The 15,641-nt window shown below is 40.5% G+C and overlaps 1 protein-coding gene across 4 annotated transcripts in view; it reads left to right on the forward strand.

The window, feature by feature from the left end:
* SOBP (sine oculis binding protein homolog) overlaps nucleotides 1-15,641 on the forward strand; it is a 254,136-nt gene that overhangs the window by 28,111 nt on the left and 210,384 nt on the right. For 2 of the 4 annotated variants that reach the window (XM_060237810.1, XM_060237804.1), the window contains exons 2-3: nucleotides 4,919-5,057; nucleotides 11,807-11,992. In XM_060237810.1, coding sequence (XP_060093793.1) covers nucleotides 4,919-5,057; nucleotides 11,807-11,992 — 325 coding nt within the window. The remainder of the gene's footprint in view (nucleotides 1-4,918; nucleotides 5,058-11,806; nucleotides 11,993-15,641) is intronic. The other 2 variants (XM_060237819.1, XM_060237814.1) reach the window with 1 other exon arrangement.

The following is a 15,641-nucleotide window of genomic DNA, read 5'->3' on the forward strand; positions in this document are numbered from 1 at the left end:
TTGGTGTGGCCTCCTTAAATTAAGAACAGGCTTCCTTGAGAGGTGGTGGTATCTCCTTCTTCAGAGGTTTTTAAGCAGAGGCTAGATGGCCATCTGACAGCAATGTTGATTCTGTGAACATAGGCGGATCATGAAAAGGAGGGCAGGAAGGGTTGCATCAGTGCTTAGTTCTCATAGCCCTTTCTTACTTGCCCTGGGATGCTGTTCAACACTTTGGGGTTAGGCAGCAATTTTTCTCCAGGTCAGTTTGGCCAGGGATGCTGGAGGGTTTGGGGGGGGGGGTTGCCATCTTCTGAACATGGAGCAGGTGTCACTGGGGATGTGTGGGGGGAGGCATTTGTGAGTTTCCTGGATTATGCAGGGCGTTGAACTAAATGACCCTGGACGTCCCTTCCAACTATGATTCTATGAAAAGGCCCTGGGAAACAATAAAAGGCATTTTCATCTGTCCTAAATGACAGCAAACTAGTTACAAGGTAAATATCTGTGGATAGGGCATTTCACAGCCAAGGCACCATCCATGAAACATTCTGAGAGTCTAGTTATCACTTTGGAAGATGAGGACATGCAGAGCAGAGTCTAAAATGCTAATCTTGTCTGACAGGCAGGTTGATAATGGGAGTAGGAGATTCTTCAGTTCTAGGCCATTTAGGACTTTAAAGTTAAGATCTTATACTTTGACCTGTACTCAGAAGTGGAATGTCAGCCAATGTAGTTTTCTTTAAAGATAGGTGTGGTATATTCAATGCATGTCCGCCAGTAACCTAGCTGATGCATTTTGTTCCAAACTGAATTTCCCAAACTGTTTAAAAAGGAAGCACTGTGAGAAGTACCCTGCTACAATCTAACCTGGATGGATCAGAGCACTGCTACTCATAGACAAATCCTGTTTCTCAAGGAAAGGCTGTAACTGGCACACCAATTGGAGTTGATAAAAGGTGGAATATGTCAAAGGAGAACTGTGGCTCTAACTGTAGACATGGATTGAAAGTACACTTAGCTACATCATTGACAGATCAACAGCAGTTCAACAGTGTTAACAGGGGAAAAGCTGTGTGTTTTGTATATTTATAGCATCTTAATTCAAATTCCCAAACAATTGTTCCCATTTCCTGACATTTTATATAGCACGGGGGATATAATAGAATTATGTTGAAACTCCATAACAAAGATGTCATGAGGTCAAGAAAGTATCCCCTAGGACCATCTCCTGGAACCATTTTCAGTTATATACATGTATATGTAGACAGAGATCAAAGGATTTTGAGTCTGTTACTGTCAGGAGCAGCAGAGTAATATTTTGTTTACTCCCAATTTTAACAGCTCCTGAACCTTAAATGTACAGTTACATTTTCTGCCAAATCTTTGTGTTACATTGCTGCTCATGCTGGTGGAAGATTTACTTTGTGCTGTCCTGGAACTGCCATTTTTATCTGTTCCTTTCTATGAAACCTCAACAAAATACATTGAGAGGGGGGTTTAAATGTCCGTCCCAGTAATGTTATGTGTGCACTCACAAAAGACATAATCTATGTGCTGGTTCCCAGGGGACCCTGCTGCCAACACTGCAGTTCCTGGGGGGTTCTCTGCTGCTGGTCTTAGGCCAAGGGCAGCCCAGAGAAAGGCAGTCCCAGTGGCCCAAGAGGAGGTCTAGGTAAGGAAGGGAGGGAGGATAAAGAGAGATAGCAGAAGATTAATGAAGAAGGGGAGGGGGAGAAAGGGAGGTGGAAGATTGTCAAAAAAAAGGAGGAAGAAGAAGAGTGTGTGTGGGGGGATTGACAGATAAATGGAGGGGGAGAAAGAGAGAGAAGGGGAAAGATTGACAGAAAAACGGAAGGGGAAAGAGGGGGGGGGAGATTGACAAAAGAAAGGGTGGAGGAGAGAAAGACAGGGGCAGTTGACAAAGACGGGAGCAAATGATGCCCCTTCCCCACAAGTTCCTTGCAGGTTCCCACTTCTGTATTCTAATAGTGAACCAAGCCACATATTTGGCTTCTTATATTTGCAAATTAGGACCAGGTGGAGAGAATGGAGATTTTTCTCCAAATTTAGATGACCTCCTCCAAGGTTTGCAGAAAAAAATACCTTTTAAAAAATGGGCTGGGTAGCCCTGACCTAGATAGGCAAGCCTGATCTCTTCAGTTCTTGGAAGCTAAGCAGGGTTGACTCTGGCAAGTATTTGGATGGGAGACCACCTTGGAATACCAGCAGTTGGGAGGTGGGGGCAGGATTTATTCAGCCACCTCTCTGAAAATCCTCCAGACCTCCAGTAGGGGTCAGTCACCAGAGGTTGCCATGACTTTCAGATGTACACACACACACACACACACACTCACTCATGCACATACACACAAAATACAAAAAGGGGGAGCTGGGTGGTGAAAGAAACCCCAAATAGATTAGCTGTTGTCTGTGCTTGTGCATGCAACACACCTCTGCTGACCTGGCAGCATCAGCCTCCTCTTTGCATGTGGCAGGCATTGGAGGAGGGGAGCTGCCACTTGAGACAGTATCTGGGAACCTTGTGGCAGCCCCCCCATCACCATGGTTGGCATTGATGGTGCTGGTGAAGGTGAAGCCCTGGAACATCCCAAACAGGATCAAATCCTAGCAGCCTCAATGGAGGCTGAGACAAGTTCAAAGAGGCCAGTTCAGCTAGGATGGTCAAGGAGGCTAGATGGAGGGGAGGGGCCTTGGGGCCTGTTCAGCCAACCCTCTGGTTCAGTCAATTTGAGGGTCATCTGGAGGGAAAGAATGGCCAGTGGTTGCATGAGGGGGAGAGCAGCAAGGATCCAAGTAATGGGAAAGGAGAGAAAGAAAGAAAAAGTAATAACATGGGGGAAGAAGAGAGAGTAAGAAAGATAGTGTGGAGAGAGAGAAAAAGAAAAAAAATGTAGGCTTGGGGGAGAGAAAAGAGAGAGAAAAGCATAAGTAATAGAGGCAAAATAAAGGAAGGAGTGAAAGCAGAGAGAAAGAGAGAGAAGGGGTGGGGAGGAGGGGAATAAGCAAAGGTGCGGGAATGGGATGGCTGTGCCCATGAGTTCCTTGTGAGTCCCTGCATGTATTACTTTAAATGCTAATTTAATTTTCAGATGTTTAAGTATTTTATGTTGCTACTTTGGGAACTTTATTTGGTTGGAAAGGCAGCATAAAATATTTTAATTAAGTGAGGGGCCCACAAGACTCATTGGGGGGGGGTCCCATATTCCCCCCATTGGTGAGCTGGTGAGGCTTCAGGCACCACCACATAACATTGAGCCTGGCAGCTGGCATCTGCCACCACTATCCCCCTGGGCTCGGAGCTTAGGCCCAAAGCAGCTGCCAGCATCTACTGTTGCCATGCTCATGGCTGAGACAGCTGCCAGCATCCTTTTCTCCCAATCTCAGTCCTGCAGTGCCTGCTGGCATCCTCTGCTGTGTCTAGGCCCACAGAATTACTGGGGAGGAATCCCCCCCCCACTTCCTTGCCAGACTCAAAGTGGCTCCCAGCTGCAGAGCCACTGGGTCCAGCAGAGTTCCAAGATGGTTCTGTCACCACTGGGCTCTGTGTGGTTCATGGGCTGCACCGAACATGATTCCCAGGCTGCAATGCCACTGGCCCTAGCACAGCTTCCAATTTTCTCCAACAGATACTGTGGGTAAGGTATTCTACTTTGGGGTGGGGAATTAACTCCCCCCCCCCCCACAATGCATTTTTTTTCAAGTTTTCCGTTGTTTCTGCAAACTTGGTAGGGTTACCAAGTTTGCAAAAAAATCTTTTCTGGGTAATCCATGGATTTAGATGTCTGCGGATGGCAGCCACACTTTGGAATCAATCAATCTATCTATCTATCTATCTATCTATCTATCTATCTATCTATCTATCTATCTATCTATCTATCTATCTATCTATCTATCTATCTATCTATCTACTGTCTGCACCCCCCCCAAACCCCCCCCCTCTTCCTGTTCAGGCAGGGCAATGGCTGGACAGCAGAGCATGCCAACAGAATCCCAATCCTGTCTTGCATGTGTGTACCATATGGACTTTATAACATATCAATCCACCCTGACTATAACTGTGCACCTCCTTTTAGCCCCTATTCCCAGCCAAGCTCCTATGTGGGAAGAACTGTGGATACCCCCTGTTCATATGGTTCCTATTTCAGGATGTTTGTCAGAAGTCACATGGGATCTAATGGTGTGGAAGTGTTCCCACACTAGAAGTGACAAAGGTCAATGAGGCCTAAAAAATCAGTCTCAGGAATAAAATATACTATCCTTTTTCTTGGTGTAAAAGAAAGGCTTTTTGAGCACCAGACAAACTGATTCAGCATTCCTGACATTGGTAGTCAAGATAGAGTATAGTGACCCTCAGTCTGGTTACTGGTTAGTATAGAAATTGTTAAAAATTATCGAGTACAATACATGAGTAAGGGAAATATTAAAGCAGTTTTTATAGTGCTGGGTTTCTACAAATATCTGTGTAATTATTTTATTTCTCCTAGATTACATCTATCTTTTGTATTTGTACAGTAGCCTGTACAGATTTCAATTTCTGTAGAACAGTTACCGTAAATTGACTTACTAGTGCTTGAAAAACATTTTATGGTAGCACAGGATATGTAGCAAAATATGTGCTAAAAGTATCACTGGTTCTCAATTCAAGTGCAGAAAATGATAAATAGCTCACTTTCTGCTCATATTTTTCTTTAAATTGCAAATTTGCAAAGGTCTATCATAATTACACATGTCATTCAAAGATTTAGATGCATTGCATTCTATGTACGTGATTTGATAAATGAACATTATTGTAGAGGAGGTGGGACAACCCTGGGATTTCATGGTACAGTGCAAATAGATTTCGATTTATACATTCGTCTCTTAGGTCCAAATGATTATTGATTGCATAAATAAGTAGGCAATTCTTCTCTTTCAGAACTTTGCAGAAAACACCATGAATGAGCTCCTTGGATGGTATGGTTATGATAAGGTTGAATTAAAAGATGGAGAAGATATTGAATTCAGGAACTACCCTGCAGATGGGGAGAGCCGACAGCACATTTCTGTTCTCAAAGGTAAATGCATTTAATGTCCCTTTGTTCATGCAGAGCAGAATTAACAATAACAACCAGTCAGAATTGACTTACGTTATGATTTTTGTTTTGTTTATTCTGTTGCCAATTTAAAAGTGAATGCTTGTGTTTCTGTGACAGTGACTTCCAGTAGACTGAATCCAGAAGACACTGCATAATATTGGACAAACAAACAAAAGTAATTATGTGTGTACTTTCAAATATTCAGATTTTCCATTGGTTATAGCTATTGTATTGGATCTGGTTCTGTTTGAGAACAAGAATTACCCTATATACAATTTTCCCCCAGTATCACTTTCTTTTTGACTATTCTGTTCTTCAGCTTCATGTATCCATGACACATTGGTTCATAGTTTTTTATTCACAACAATTCTTGGTCACCATTCCCTTAATCATCCCATCTGTTAGCTATCCTTATAGCATTTCCTTTCTCTTATTTCCATAGTATTCATCTTTCCTGAACTTAAGCACAGTGAATTTTTTCCAAGTTCCATTTCTTGCCTCATTTCCCCTTTTCTTCTACCTCTTCCCTCAAATCTCATTTTTCTACCTACTTTTCCTTTAGGTGCCCTTTTCAGTTCATTACCTTTTCTACACTATTCTGTCCATTTCTTTGTGTTCCACTCTCTTGGTCCTTTCTGCTCCAGGACTTCTGTTCCTATTTTTCATCCTGCAGTTTGTAATTTTTTTCTTTAAAGCTGCAAGTGGACTGTAGACTGTTTAGTTTTCTAAGCAATTGAGTATTCCATGTTTCAGCACTGTCAGTCATTGATAATCAGCCACCTCCATTTTGAACAAATTAATTATTTGTACTTGTTTTTCTCATGTGCTACTAGTAGCATGGCTGGTAAGACTTTGGGAATCTGAATTTTGGAGTAACTATGAACTGGAGATATATATATATATATATATATATATATATATATATATATATATGTGTGTGTGTGTGTGTGTGTGTGTGTGTGTATGCATATGTGTGTGTGTGGATAGATAGATAGATAGATAGAGATAGATAGATAGATAGATAGATAGATAGATAGATAGATAGATAGATAGATAGATAGATAGATAGATAGAGTTCTAATCAGGGGGAATGCAGTAAAATGGAGTTCCAGAAACTCTTCATGGAAGTGAAATTCTCAAAAAATGTTTAAAGTTCATGAGAGGCACCAATGGGTTTCTCCTTCAAATCCCACTTGAGAGTTCTGGCACCTCTTTTTCCAGAAAAAAAAAAGTCCTGGATATAGTTATTTCTCAATTGTGGCCTCCATCTATGGATATCCAAATCCATGGATTCAGGACATACTTACTCAAAACAGATGTTTCTGCAAACTTGGGGGACCCCCTGGTTTTTAAATAACACATTGCGAGGGTTAAATTCAAAAAGTGGTTTTTTTTGTATCTGTATGTGTGTCTGTGCACCTGAAAGTCATGGTAGCCTTTGGTTATTGACCCCTGCTGAGGGCATGGAGAATATTCAGAGAGATGGCTGATTAAAGCCTGCTCTTGCCTCTTGACTTTTGGTATTCCAAGGAGATCTCCCATCCAAGTACTTGCCAGAGTCAATCCTGCTTAGCTTCCAAGATCTGATGAGATTGGACTTGCCAGGGCTATCCAAGTCAGGGCTCAAAAAGTTTTGTCTACACACACAGAGACAATAGTATTTAGCTTTTTCTTCCTACCTGGTGGTGGCAAATACTGGGAATCGCTCTGGGAACCCACACAGCAATGGTTTTGACATCTGGGAGCCTTTCCAGGCCCGGCCACATTGGCATTCAGGAGACTTTCTGGACCTCGCCACATTGGTGGTGGCATCTGTGAGCCACTTTGAGTCTGGGCAGCTCCCAGATGACAGTGACATGGCCAGGCTTAGAGCCATGCCTAGCTTAGTGACAGGGCAGCTATTCTGGGTCCAGAGCAGTTCCCAATGCAGCAGGTGCTGCAGTAGGTAAGATGATGGGGGAGAAAGAAAGATGGAGGAATATTGACAAAAGGGGGGGGGGGGAAAGAAGGGGTAGGCTGACGGAGAAGGGGAGGGGACATTGATGGGAAAAGGGTGGGAGATAAAGAGATGGGAGTAGGCTGACAGATAATGGTAGGGGGAGAAAGATGGGAATTATTTTTCCTAAAAGCAGAGAGGGGAAAGAAGTGGGGAAGACTAATAGAAGGGGAAGGAATGACAATGAGTGGGAAGATTGTTAGGGAAAGGGGTAGGAAACAAAGGGGAGGGGATGGATGCAGGTCCCCACTTACATTTTCTAATAGTGGTTAGCCAAGTCTGAAGATGAGCCCCGTGGTGCAGAGTGGTAAAGCTGCAGTACTGCAGTCTATACTCTCTGCTCACGATCTGAGTTTGATCCTGGTGAAAGCTGGTTTTAGGTAGCTGACTCAGGTTGACTCAGCCTTCCATCCTTCCAAGGTTGGTAAAATGAGCACCCAGCTTGCTGGAGGGTAGTGTAGATGATTGGTGAAGGCAATGGCAAACCACCCCGTAAAAAGTCTGCCGTGAAAAAGTTGTGAAAGCAACGTCACCCCAGAGTCGGAAACGACTGGTGCTTGCACAGGGGACTACCTTTACCTTTAAGTCTGAAGATACTTAAATCCCATGTTTGGAACCATGAATGGACAAGACAGGTTTGTCTACATACCTGAAAAACATTCCAGGTTTGCAGAAAACTGAAATCTAAAAAAACAAATGTTTAAAAAGCCAAAATAATACAAGGGAGCATCTTTAACTTTAAAAAATGGAAGTCAATGGCAGTTGCTAGGTAACCAGATATTCTAGACTTGATTTTTTTCAGAACAAGGCAGGGGAGGGGACCTTAGAGGGAGAACTCATCAGGCTCAGGCCTGGAAGCAACTGCTGCATTGCTTGATACCACTCACTGCATGACTCATCAAGGCCTGGATGTTTGCTACCAGGGGTGGAATTCTAGCAGGAGCACCTTTGCATATTATGCCACCCCCTCCCCAATGTAGCCAATCCTCCAAGAGCTTACAAAAAAGAGCCTTGCAAGCTCTTAGTGGATTGGCTACATCAGGGGCGTGTGGCCTGATATGCAAAGGAGCTCCTGCTAGAATTTCACCCCTGCTTGCTACTATTCAAAAGTAGCCACCTTATTAAAAACAGTGTGATGCAACGGTTAGAGCTTCAGTGTAGGATCTGGGAGACCCAGTATTAAATCACCAGTTTGACACAGAATTTTAGGTGATGTGCCCATCACATGATTTCAGACTAGCTTACCTCACAGGGTTGTTTTGATGATATAATGAAAAAGAGGAGGATGTAGGCTGCTTTGGTCTCCACTGTGGAGAAAGGCGAGGTATAAATGAAGTAAATAAATTATAAATATATCTGAAGATGGGTGGCAGATTTAAGGCAGGTTGGTGAATGGCTAAGAAAGAATTAGGCATAGAAGGAAAAGAGGGTATAGGAGTTGCCAGGAGGTGGGAAAGAGGAAATAGTGTGTGGAGGGGAATTCAGGGGAAAGTCAGGTGTCCTCCAAAGTCCTTAAGGACTCCCTGCCTTGCAAGTGGGCTTGGCCCAGTGGCTTGCACTGCACAACTGTGCCATAGCATTCCTAGGTAGATGCTGCCCAGAGTGGGGGAAGAAAAGCTGAACACAGAGAGACAGAGACTGGCAGAGAACTGGCAGAGACAGACCAAGAGAGAGATCTTGGGGTCATGGTAGATAATTCACTGAAAATGTCAAGACAGTGTGCGTTTGCAATAAAAAAGGCCAACGCCATGCTGGGAATTATTAGGAAGGGAATTGAAAACAAATCAGCCAGTATCATAATGCCTCTGTATAAATCGATGGTGCGGTCTCATTTGGAGTACTGTGTGCAGTTCTGGTCGCCGCACCTCAAAAAGGATATTATAGCATTGGAGAAAGTTCAGAAAAGGGCAACTAAAATGATTAAAGGGCTGGAACACCTTCCCTATGAAGAAAGGTTGAAACGCTTAGGGCTCTTTAGCTTGGAGAAACGTCGACTGAGGGGTGACATGATGGAAGTTTACAAGATAATGCATGGGATGGAGAAAGTAGAGAAAGAAGTACTTTTCTCCCTTTCTCACAATACAAGAACTCGTGGGCATTCGATGAAATTGCTGAGCAGACAGGTTAAAACGGATAAAAGGAAGTACTTCTTCACCCAAAGGGTGATTAACATGTGGAATTCACTGCCACAGGAGGTGGTGGCGTCCACAAGCATAGCCACCTTCAAGAAGGGGTTAGATAAAAATATGGAGCAGAGGTCCATCAGTGGCTATTAGCCACAGTGTGTGTGTGTGTGTGTGTGTATATATATATATATATTTGGCCGCTGTGTGACACAGAATGTTGGACTGGATGGGCCATTGGCCTGATCTAACATGGCTTCTCTTATGTTCTTATGTTCTTATGACAGATAAAGTAGGTTTGCTGTTTGGTAGGAAGTAGAGAAGGAAGCAAGAAAAAGGGAAAGACTATGAGGCCTTTCAGCAAAGGGAAAGATGAATTATTGGGGGAGGTAAAAATGAGATGTTTCACCCCACAAATCCTTGAGGGTTTCCACTTTTAATGCATGCAGTTTTTAATTAGCCATGTATCTTTATTTAAAATATTTGTTGCCCCATGTCTCTTGATTAAAACTTACAATGGCACTAAAACAAAAACATAGCAGAATTGTTACACACAATCAAATAAACAATAAATGTGGTAGATAAAGTCTACATTAAGACAACAGTTATGTAAAATTAAAATTACCTAAAATCATACTAAAATAGAATAGCATCAGAGCTCAAAAGGGAGCAGCAAAAAATGTGGGCATGATATTTTTAGCCAGAAAATAATTACATGCTATATTACATACAGTGGCATCTGTTGAACAAAAAACAAGAAACCACTGGAAGTAGAGGATACTACTGCTTATACATAGAACAAACAATATGTGTTTGTACATAGTCATCTAAAATTCAGTTTCACATCTCGGGCTCAGTACTGGATGTTTACAGATAAATCCTTCAGTGGATTTATTTAGAAAGATGTATCTCTGGTTAGGAATGCTGTTAGATATAGCATTATGACTCTTCGTGAAAAACATAAAGCTAGGAAGTTTGAATCAAAAATACTTTAAAAGCTACTTAGTTTTAATTAGATCACTATCTGTGTAAAACCAATGAATTGAGAAGCTTTGTCAACAACAAATACTTTTCACGTATTTAAACTGAACAGGATCTTCTGTGTCGTATAAAATACATGGCACATACTACAAATGAATATGTTTTATGCTACAAATGAATATGCTGGACCCCAGTGATTGGCAGAAGCTTTCATTTTACAGAATATACTGAGCAAAAGGAACACTTTTATGCTGATAATGAGAGGTCACTTTAAGAGTACAGATGAAAAGAGAGGTGTGAAAACAATTTTAATGAACTTTCACAAGCAGAATCCCAACTCAGAAGGAAGTAGAAAATAAAAAGAATAACATATTAACACTGATGATTAATTTCTGATTTCAATATCCCCCTTTTTCTGTATCCTATTGCTACATAATAATTTTCAAAACTTTGTTGCGACCAAGTAGAAACCTCCAAAAAAGATTTTTGTTTTTTAACAGCTGTTTATTGTGTTGTCAATTTTAATAGATTTTATTGCTATTATTGATAATATGTACATACTGTAATTTTAAATGTGTAGATTAAATATGTATATTTATATTAGTATTCTGCATATTATTATGATTCATTGCAATGTAGTAAAATGCTTAGATTAGTCAAGTAACAATTCTGTCCATGGTCTAACTATTCTCTGTCTCTGATAGTGGTTAAAAACAGGTACAATGAAAACTTTACATGTGAGAGAATGTTTAAATTATTCCTTACATTTTGGAGTTAGTTATACCTCAAGTACTCTATTTGGGCTAAAATAGATGTTATAGTTAATGTGTGGTGGCTTCTAAAAATAGCTTCTAAAAATATTCTGCTCCCTCCTTCCAAAATGTCTAATTCATGATGTGATGTTGTGTCCTTTGTTTTCCTATGCATCATTGACTGCCAGTGGTGGAGGAATGTAAGGCCAACAATATGGAATGTTGTGATATCAATATCATGAAACAGATTCTACAAGGCCTTCTAAAAGGGAACAGGACCCTTGTTTCTGATCTGAATAAAATCCTCAGTATCATTCTACATCTGTAATAATGCTGGATATGCTTTTTGTCTCTATAAATACTCTTTCTGTCTCTGATTCCAGCTTAGTTCCTCATCTCAATGAAACTTTGCTATATAGAAACAGATACATCTCAAATCACTCAGTTCCTTTTCTAGTTATTTAACTATAAGATGATGCATTCAATGAATGTATCATCAGTATTTCAGGCTATTTTAAAGACAGAGAAACTCTTTAAGAAGAATTCTTGTAAATGTTAACATTACCTAAAATTTCACTGTGGCATTTTTTTTTATTATAGCTTTTGTTTTAGGAAAAGAAATTGTGGTTTGCATGTGGTTTACCTGCAGCAGGTAACCCAGATTACGTATTAGTAGCATTGAGATAGCATGAGAACTGCACTGTGAGTCCATGAGGCACTTTGGGGATTTGGCATGAGTGCCTGATAGACTCCACATTCAGTTAGTCTTGGTCGAAGAGGATGTAGCCACAGACCAGCAGTCATGTAAATTGGCCCCAAATACATGTATCGGATAAATGGTTTTCATATACTGTATCATTTTTATCTTCTTTACAGAAAATTCTTTGCCAAAAACAAAATTACCTGAAGACAGTGTTATCTCATCATACAATGTAAACACAAGTTATCCAGGGCTTACAACAGGAAATGGACTCTCAGACTCACCAGCAGGGTCAAAGGATCATGGGAATGTACCCATTATTGTACCATTAATTCCACCACCTTTCATAAAGCCACCAGCAGGTAAATTATCTTTTTAAAAAACATTTAAATATTACAAGAATCTCTACAGGCTCAGGTGTGTATTGGTTTGAGCAAACAGGGAGTTTTGCTGGACTCTATTAACTGAAGTCAGAAATAGACCTAATATTGGCTCAATATGCAGCAAGGAATATTGCTAAATAAGCTAATGTTTTCTTTTACAGTGTCTGTTTACAATGGTAAATGATTAGATCACAAAAGAATGGCAGGAAGATGAAAAACATTTTTTAAAATGTTCTTAAACTCATTATTGTAAGCACACATGATCTATCAAAACTAAGCACTTCTAAGACAAAACAGTTTGAATGCAGGAGGTTTATACACACACTTAATTCTTCCATTGCAATTAGTAATACCTAGAATTACTTAATTTTGGCTGGATTTCTAAAGAGTTGCCAGTTTGAGACATCGAGAAAGATCACATTCCTTCAAGAGTTTTTTCAGAAACTAAAATTACACTAGGAGTAGCTTTTCTATTCACCATAGCACTATGACATAAAAGCTACACTTGGTGAAATGATTGTTTGAAGAAAAGTTATTTAGAAAGCTAATGCACAGAATTCATGGATATGAGGCTGTTTGACTTCAGAAACCTAGGATACTGCCTGACAACACATCCAGGTTGTAAGAGGACTCAAAGGCACCCTTTGATTCTTGAAAATAGTAATGTATTAAGGGTTTTTTTTTAACTGTATAAGGAGTTTAAAAACCCCATATGTTCCAGAACATTTGAATTAAGTAAATGAATGTATGCATTAACAGTTGAATTGGCCTTATTTTCTTCAATGCGAAGTGTAGTGGCATATAATAACAGTAGAATATAACAATGATTGAGCTGGAAGTATTTACACAATTTAATAGAAGTCTGTTCAGTTTAAAACCAAATAGGCATTTTAAGAATCCCAGAAATCAAATTAATATTGTGTATCTAGCATGCTGACAAACATATCCTGGGAAATAGTCTTTCAGTTTAGAGGGACTTTATGTGATGAAACATACCTTGGGGAGACTATTCTGAAACAATTTATATTTTCATTACATTCTTCATGAGCAATTCTCTAACTATGCAGCATTTCTCAGGGTTTATATGAGGCATGATTCATGAGCACTGGGTGCTGTTTTTTCATAATCTGTAGCAGTAACTATTATGGCTGCAGTAAGTGTCTAATTGCTATGTTACTATTTACTGTTGTACACACTGCAATAATTGTTGGATTGATGTAACAGCTGGCTCAGGTGTGTATTGGTTTGAGTGAACAGGGAGTTTTGCTGGACTCTATTAACTGAAGTCAGGAATAGACCTAATATTGGCTCAACATGCAGCAAGGAATATTGCTAAATAATGATTAAAAAGTATAGGAACAATTTTCCATATAAATGCCAATTCTTCCAGCTGTCCCATACAACTGAAACTTAATGGATACAGAGTGGGATGGAGGAGTTCCTGGACACAGAGGATTCTTTCATGCGAAGTACCTGTGATCTACTAACCCAGGGGTGTCCAACATGCAGCCCAGGGGCCGGATCAGACTCCTGGAGGGCTCTTGTCAGTTCTGCAAGCAACTCACTGTTGTCTGCTTCCTTCTGCATCACAGCTTACTTTGCCAGGCTTGCTCAATCAAGCTACAGAACAAAGCCTCTTATTTTCTCCATTGGCTAGCCAGCACACAAAGCAACTTATGTACAAAAGCTTGCAATGCCTTGCCTCTGGGTCTCGGTCTCAAAGCATTGACCATGAGATTTCTGTAATGAATGTGAGTAAATCAAAAGTAGGTTTGCACCTTACAGATACACACCTGAATAACACCCAGGGATTTTTGGTAGCAGGAACTCCTGCATATTAGGCCACTCCCCACCCCCCGCTGTAGCCAGTCCTCCTGAGCTTACAGTAGGCCCTGTAAGCTCTTGAGTTCCTGCTACAAAAAAGCCCTGACAACACCTGAACAGCATACTCAAGATTGCTACAGCACAGACATTGTCTCTAGATTTTGATGCAATAATTCAGAGCAAGAGGTGTCAGTTATCAGTGACTGTTAAATAAACAAGATATTGCAAGAGCGCTAATCTTTGAAACATGTTTTAAGTTTTAAAAAATCTTTAATTGTGTTTGTCTGTGCCCTTTATAAGTTTATATCTCTTCTACCTGGCATTACATTTCATGACACACATGGCCCGGCCCAACAAGGTCTCATTTATGTTTGGCACCCCTGTACTAACCCATATATGTTACTTGTGACTAAAATCATCTATTGTATCAGAAGACTGAAAACTTGCAAATGTTACACCAATTTTTAAAAAGGGATCCAGTGGTCTTTTTTCACAGATATATCAGATCATGGTTCAGATACAGAGTAAAGAGGTTATAAATTATCAATCTTTTTTAAAAATTTATTTATGATTTATATCCCGCCCTTCCCACGAAGGTGGATCTTGATGGACAACGGACTGTCAAAGCAATATAGATGAGGATGACCGGGATCAGATTGGGAATTCTCCCAGCTCTTGCTCCGTTGTTTTTAATATAAATTTTCAGTCATTAAAAATGAAAAAAGGGAAGGGGGGTCCAACGGGGAACCAAGAAGTTAAAGGCCAGATAGCCTAATTTCTGTCCCCAGCAAATTAGTAGAAACTGTAATCAAAGATAGAATTAATAGGCACACAGAGGAATAAAACTTGCTGAGGGAAAATCAGCTTGGCTTCTACAAAGGGAAGTCTTGCCTCACCAACCTTTTGGTGTCCTTTGAGAAAGTGAACACATGTGCAGATAATGCCTGTAGGCATTATGTACTTGGACTTTCAAAAGGCTTTTGACAAGGTACTACACCAAAAACTCCTGAGTTAGCTTAGTAATCATGAGATAAGAAGATGGGTTATCTTGGGAATTAAAAATTGATTACATGATAGAAAGCAAAGAGTAGGAATAGAGGGACAGTTCTCACAATGGAGGGACGTAAGCGGTGGGGTCCCACGATCTATATTGAGGCCTTTTAATGTGTTCTTAAATGACCTGGAACTGGGGTGATCAGTACAGTGGCGAGGTTTGCAGATGACACAAAATTATTCAAAATTGTGAAAACCAAGGCCAACTGTGAAGAGCTCCAGGAGGATCTTCACAGACTGAGTGGGTGCTTTTACATGGCAACTGTTTGAAAGTGGATTTTGCTATTATTACAGACTAAAAACCCAGTTGCAAAGTGTGTTATTTAGTGTGTGTGAACACACCCAGTCGTGGGCAACAATGTGGCAAATGAAGTTCAGTGTAGTTAAGTATAAAGTGATGCATATTGGAACAAAAAATCCCATCTTTAAGTATATACTAATGACTGAGACTGAGAGGACAAGGTATCCAGTGTCTTGCAGCACTGAAAAAGGCAAACCTCTATGCTGTGGGTTATTAGGATGATTAGCAAAGAGACTGAAAATGAAAAGCCAATATTATGTTGTCTCTGTATTATAATGCCTCTGTATAGATCTATGGCAGGGGTGGTCAAACTGTGGTTTGGGAGCCACATTTGGCTCTTTTGCACATATTGTGTGGCTCTTAAAGCCCCTACTGCCCCTTCAGCCATCTTGGAGAAGGCATTTTTTCTCATTAAATCACTTCTCCAAACCAAGCCGGTGGCTTGAAGAA

The sequence above is a fragment of the Heteronotia binoei genome, chromosome 1 (assembly GCF_032191835.1).
Source record: "Heteronotia binoei isolate CCM8104 ecotype False Entrance Well chromosome 1, APGP_CSIRO_Hbin_v1, whole genome shotgun sequence".
Taxonomy (NCBI): Eukaryota; Metazoa; Chordata; class Lepidosauria; order Squamata; family Gekkonidae; genus Heteronotia; species Heteronotia binoei.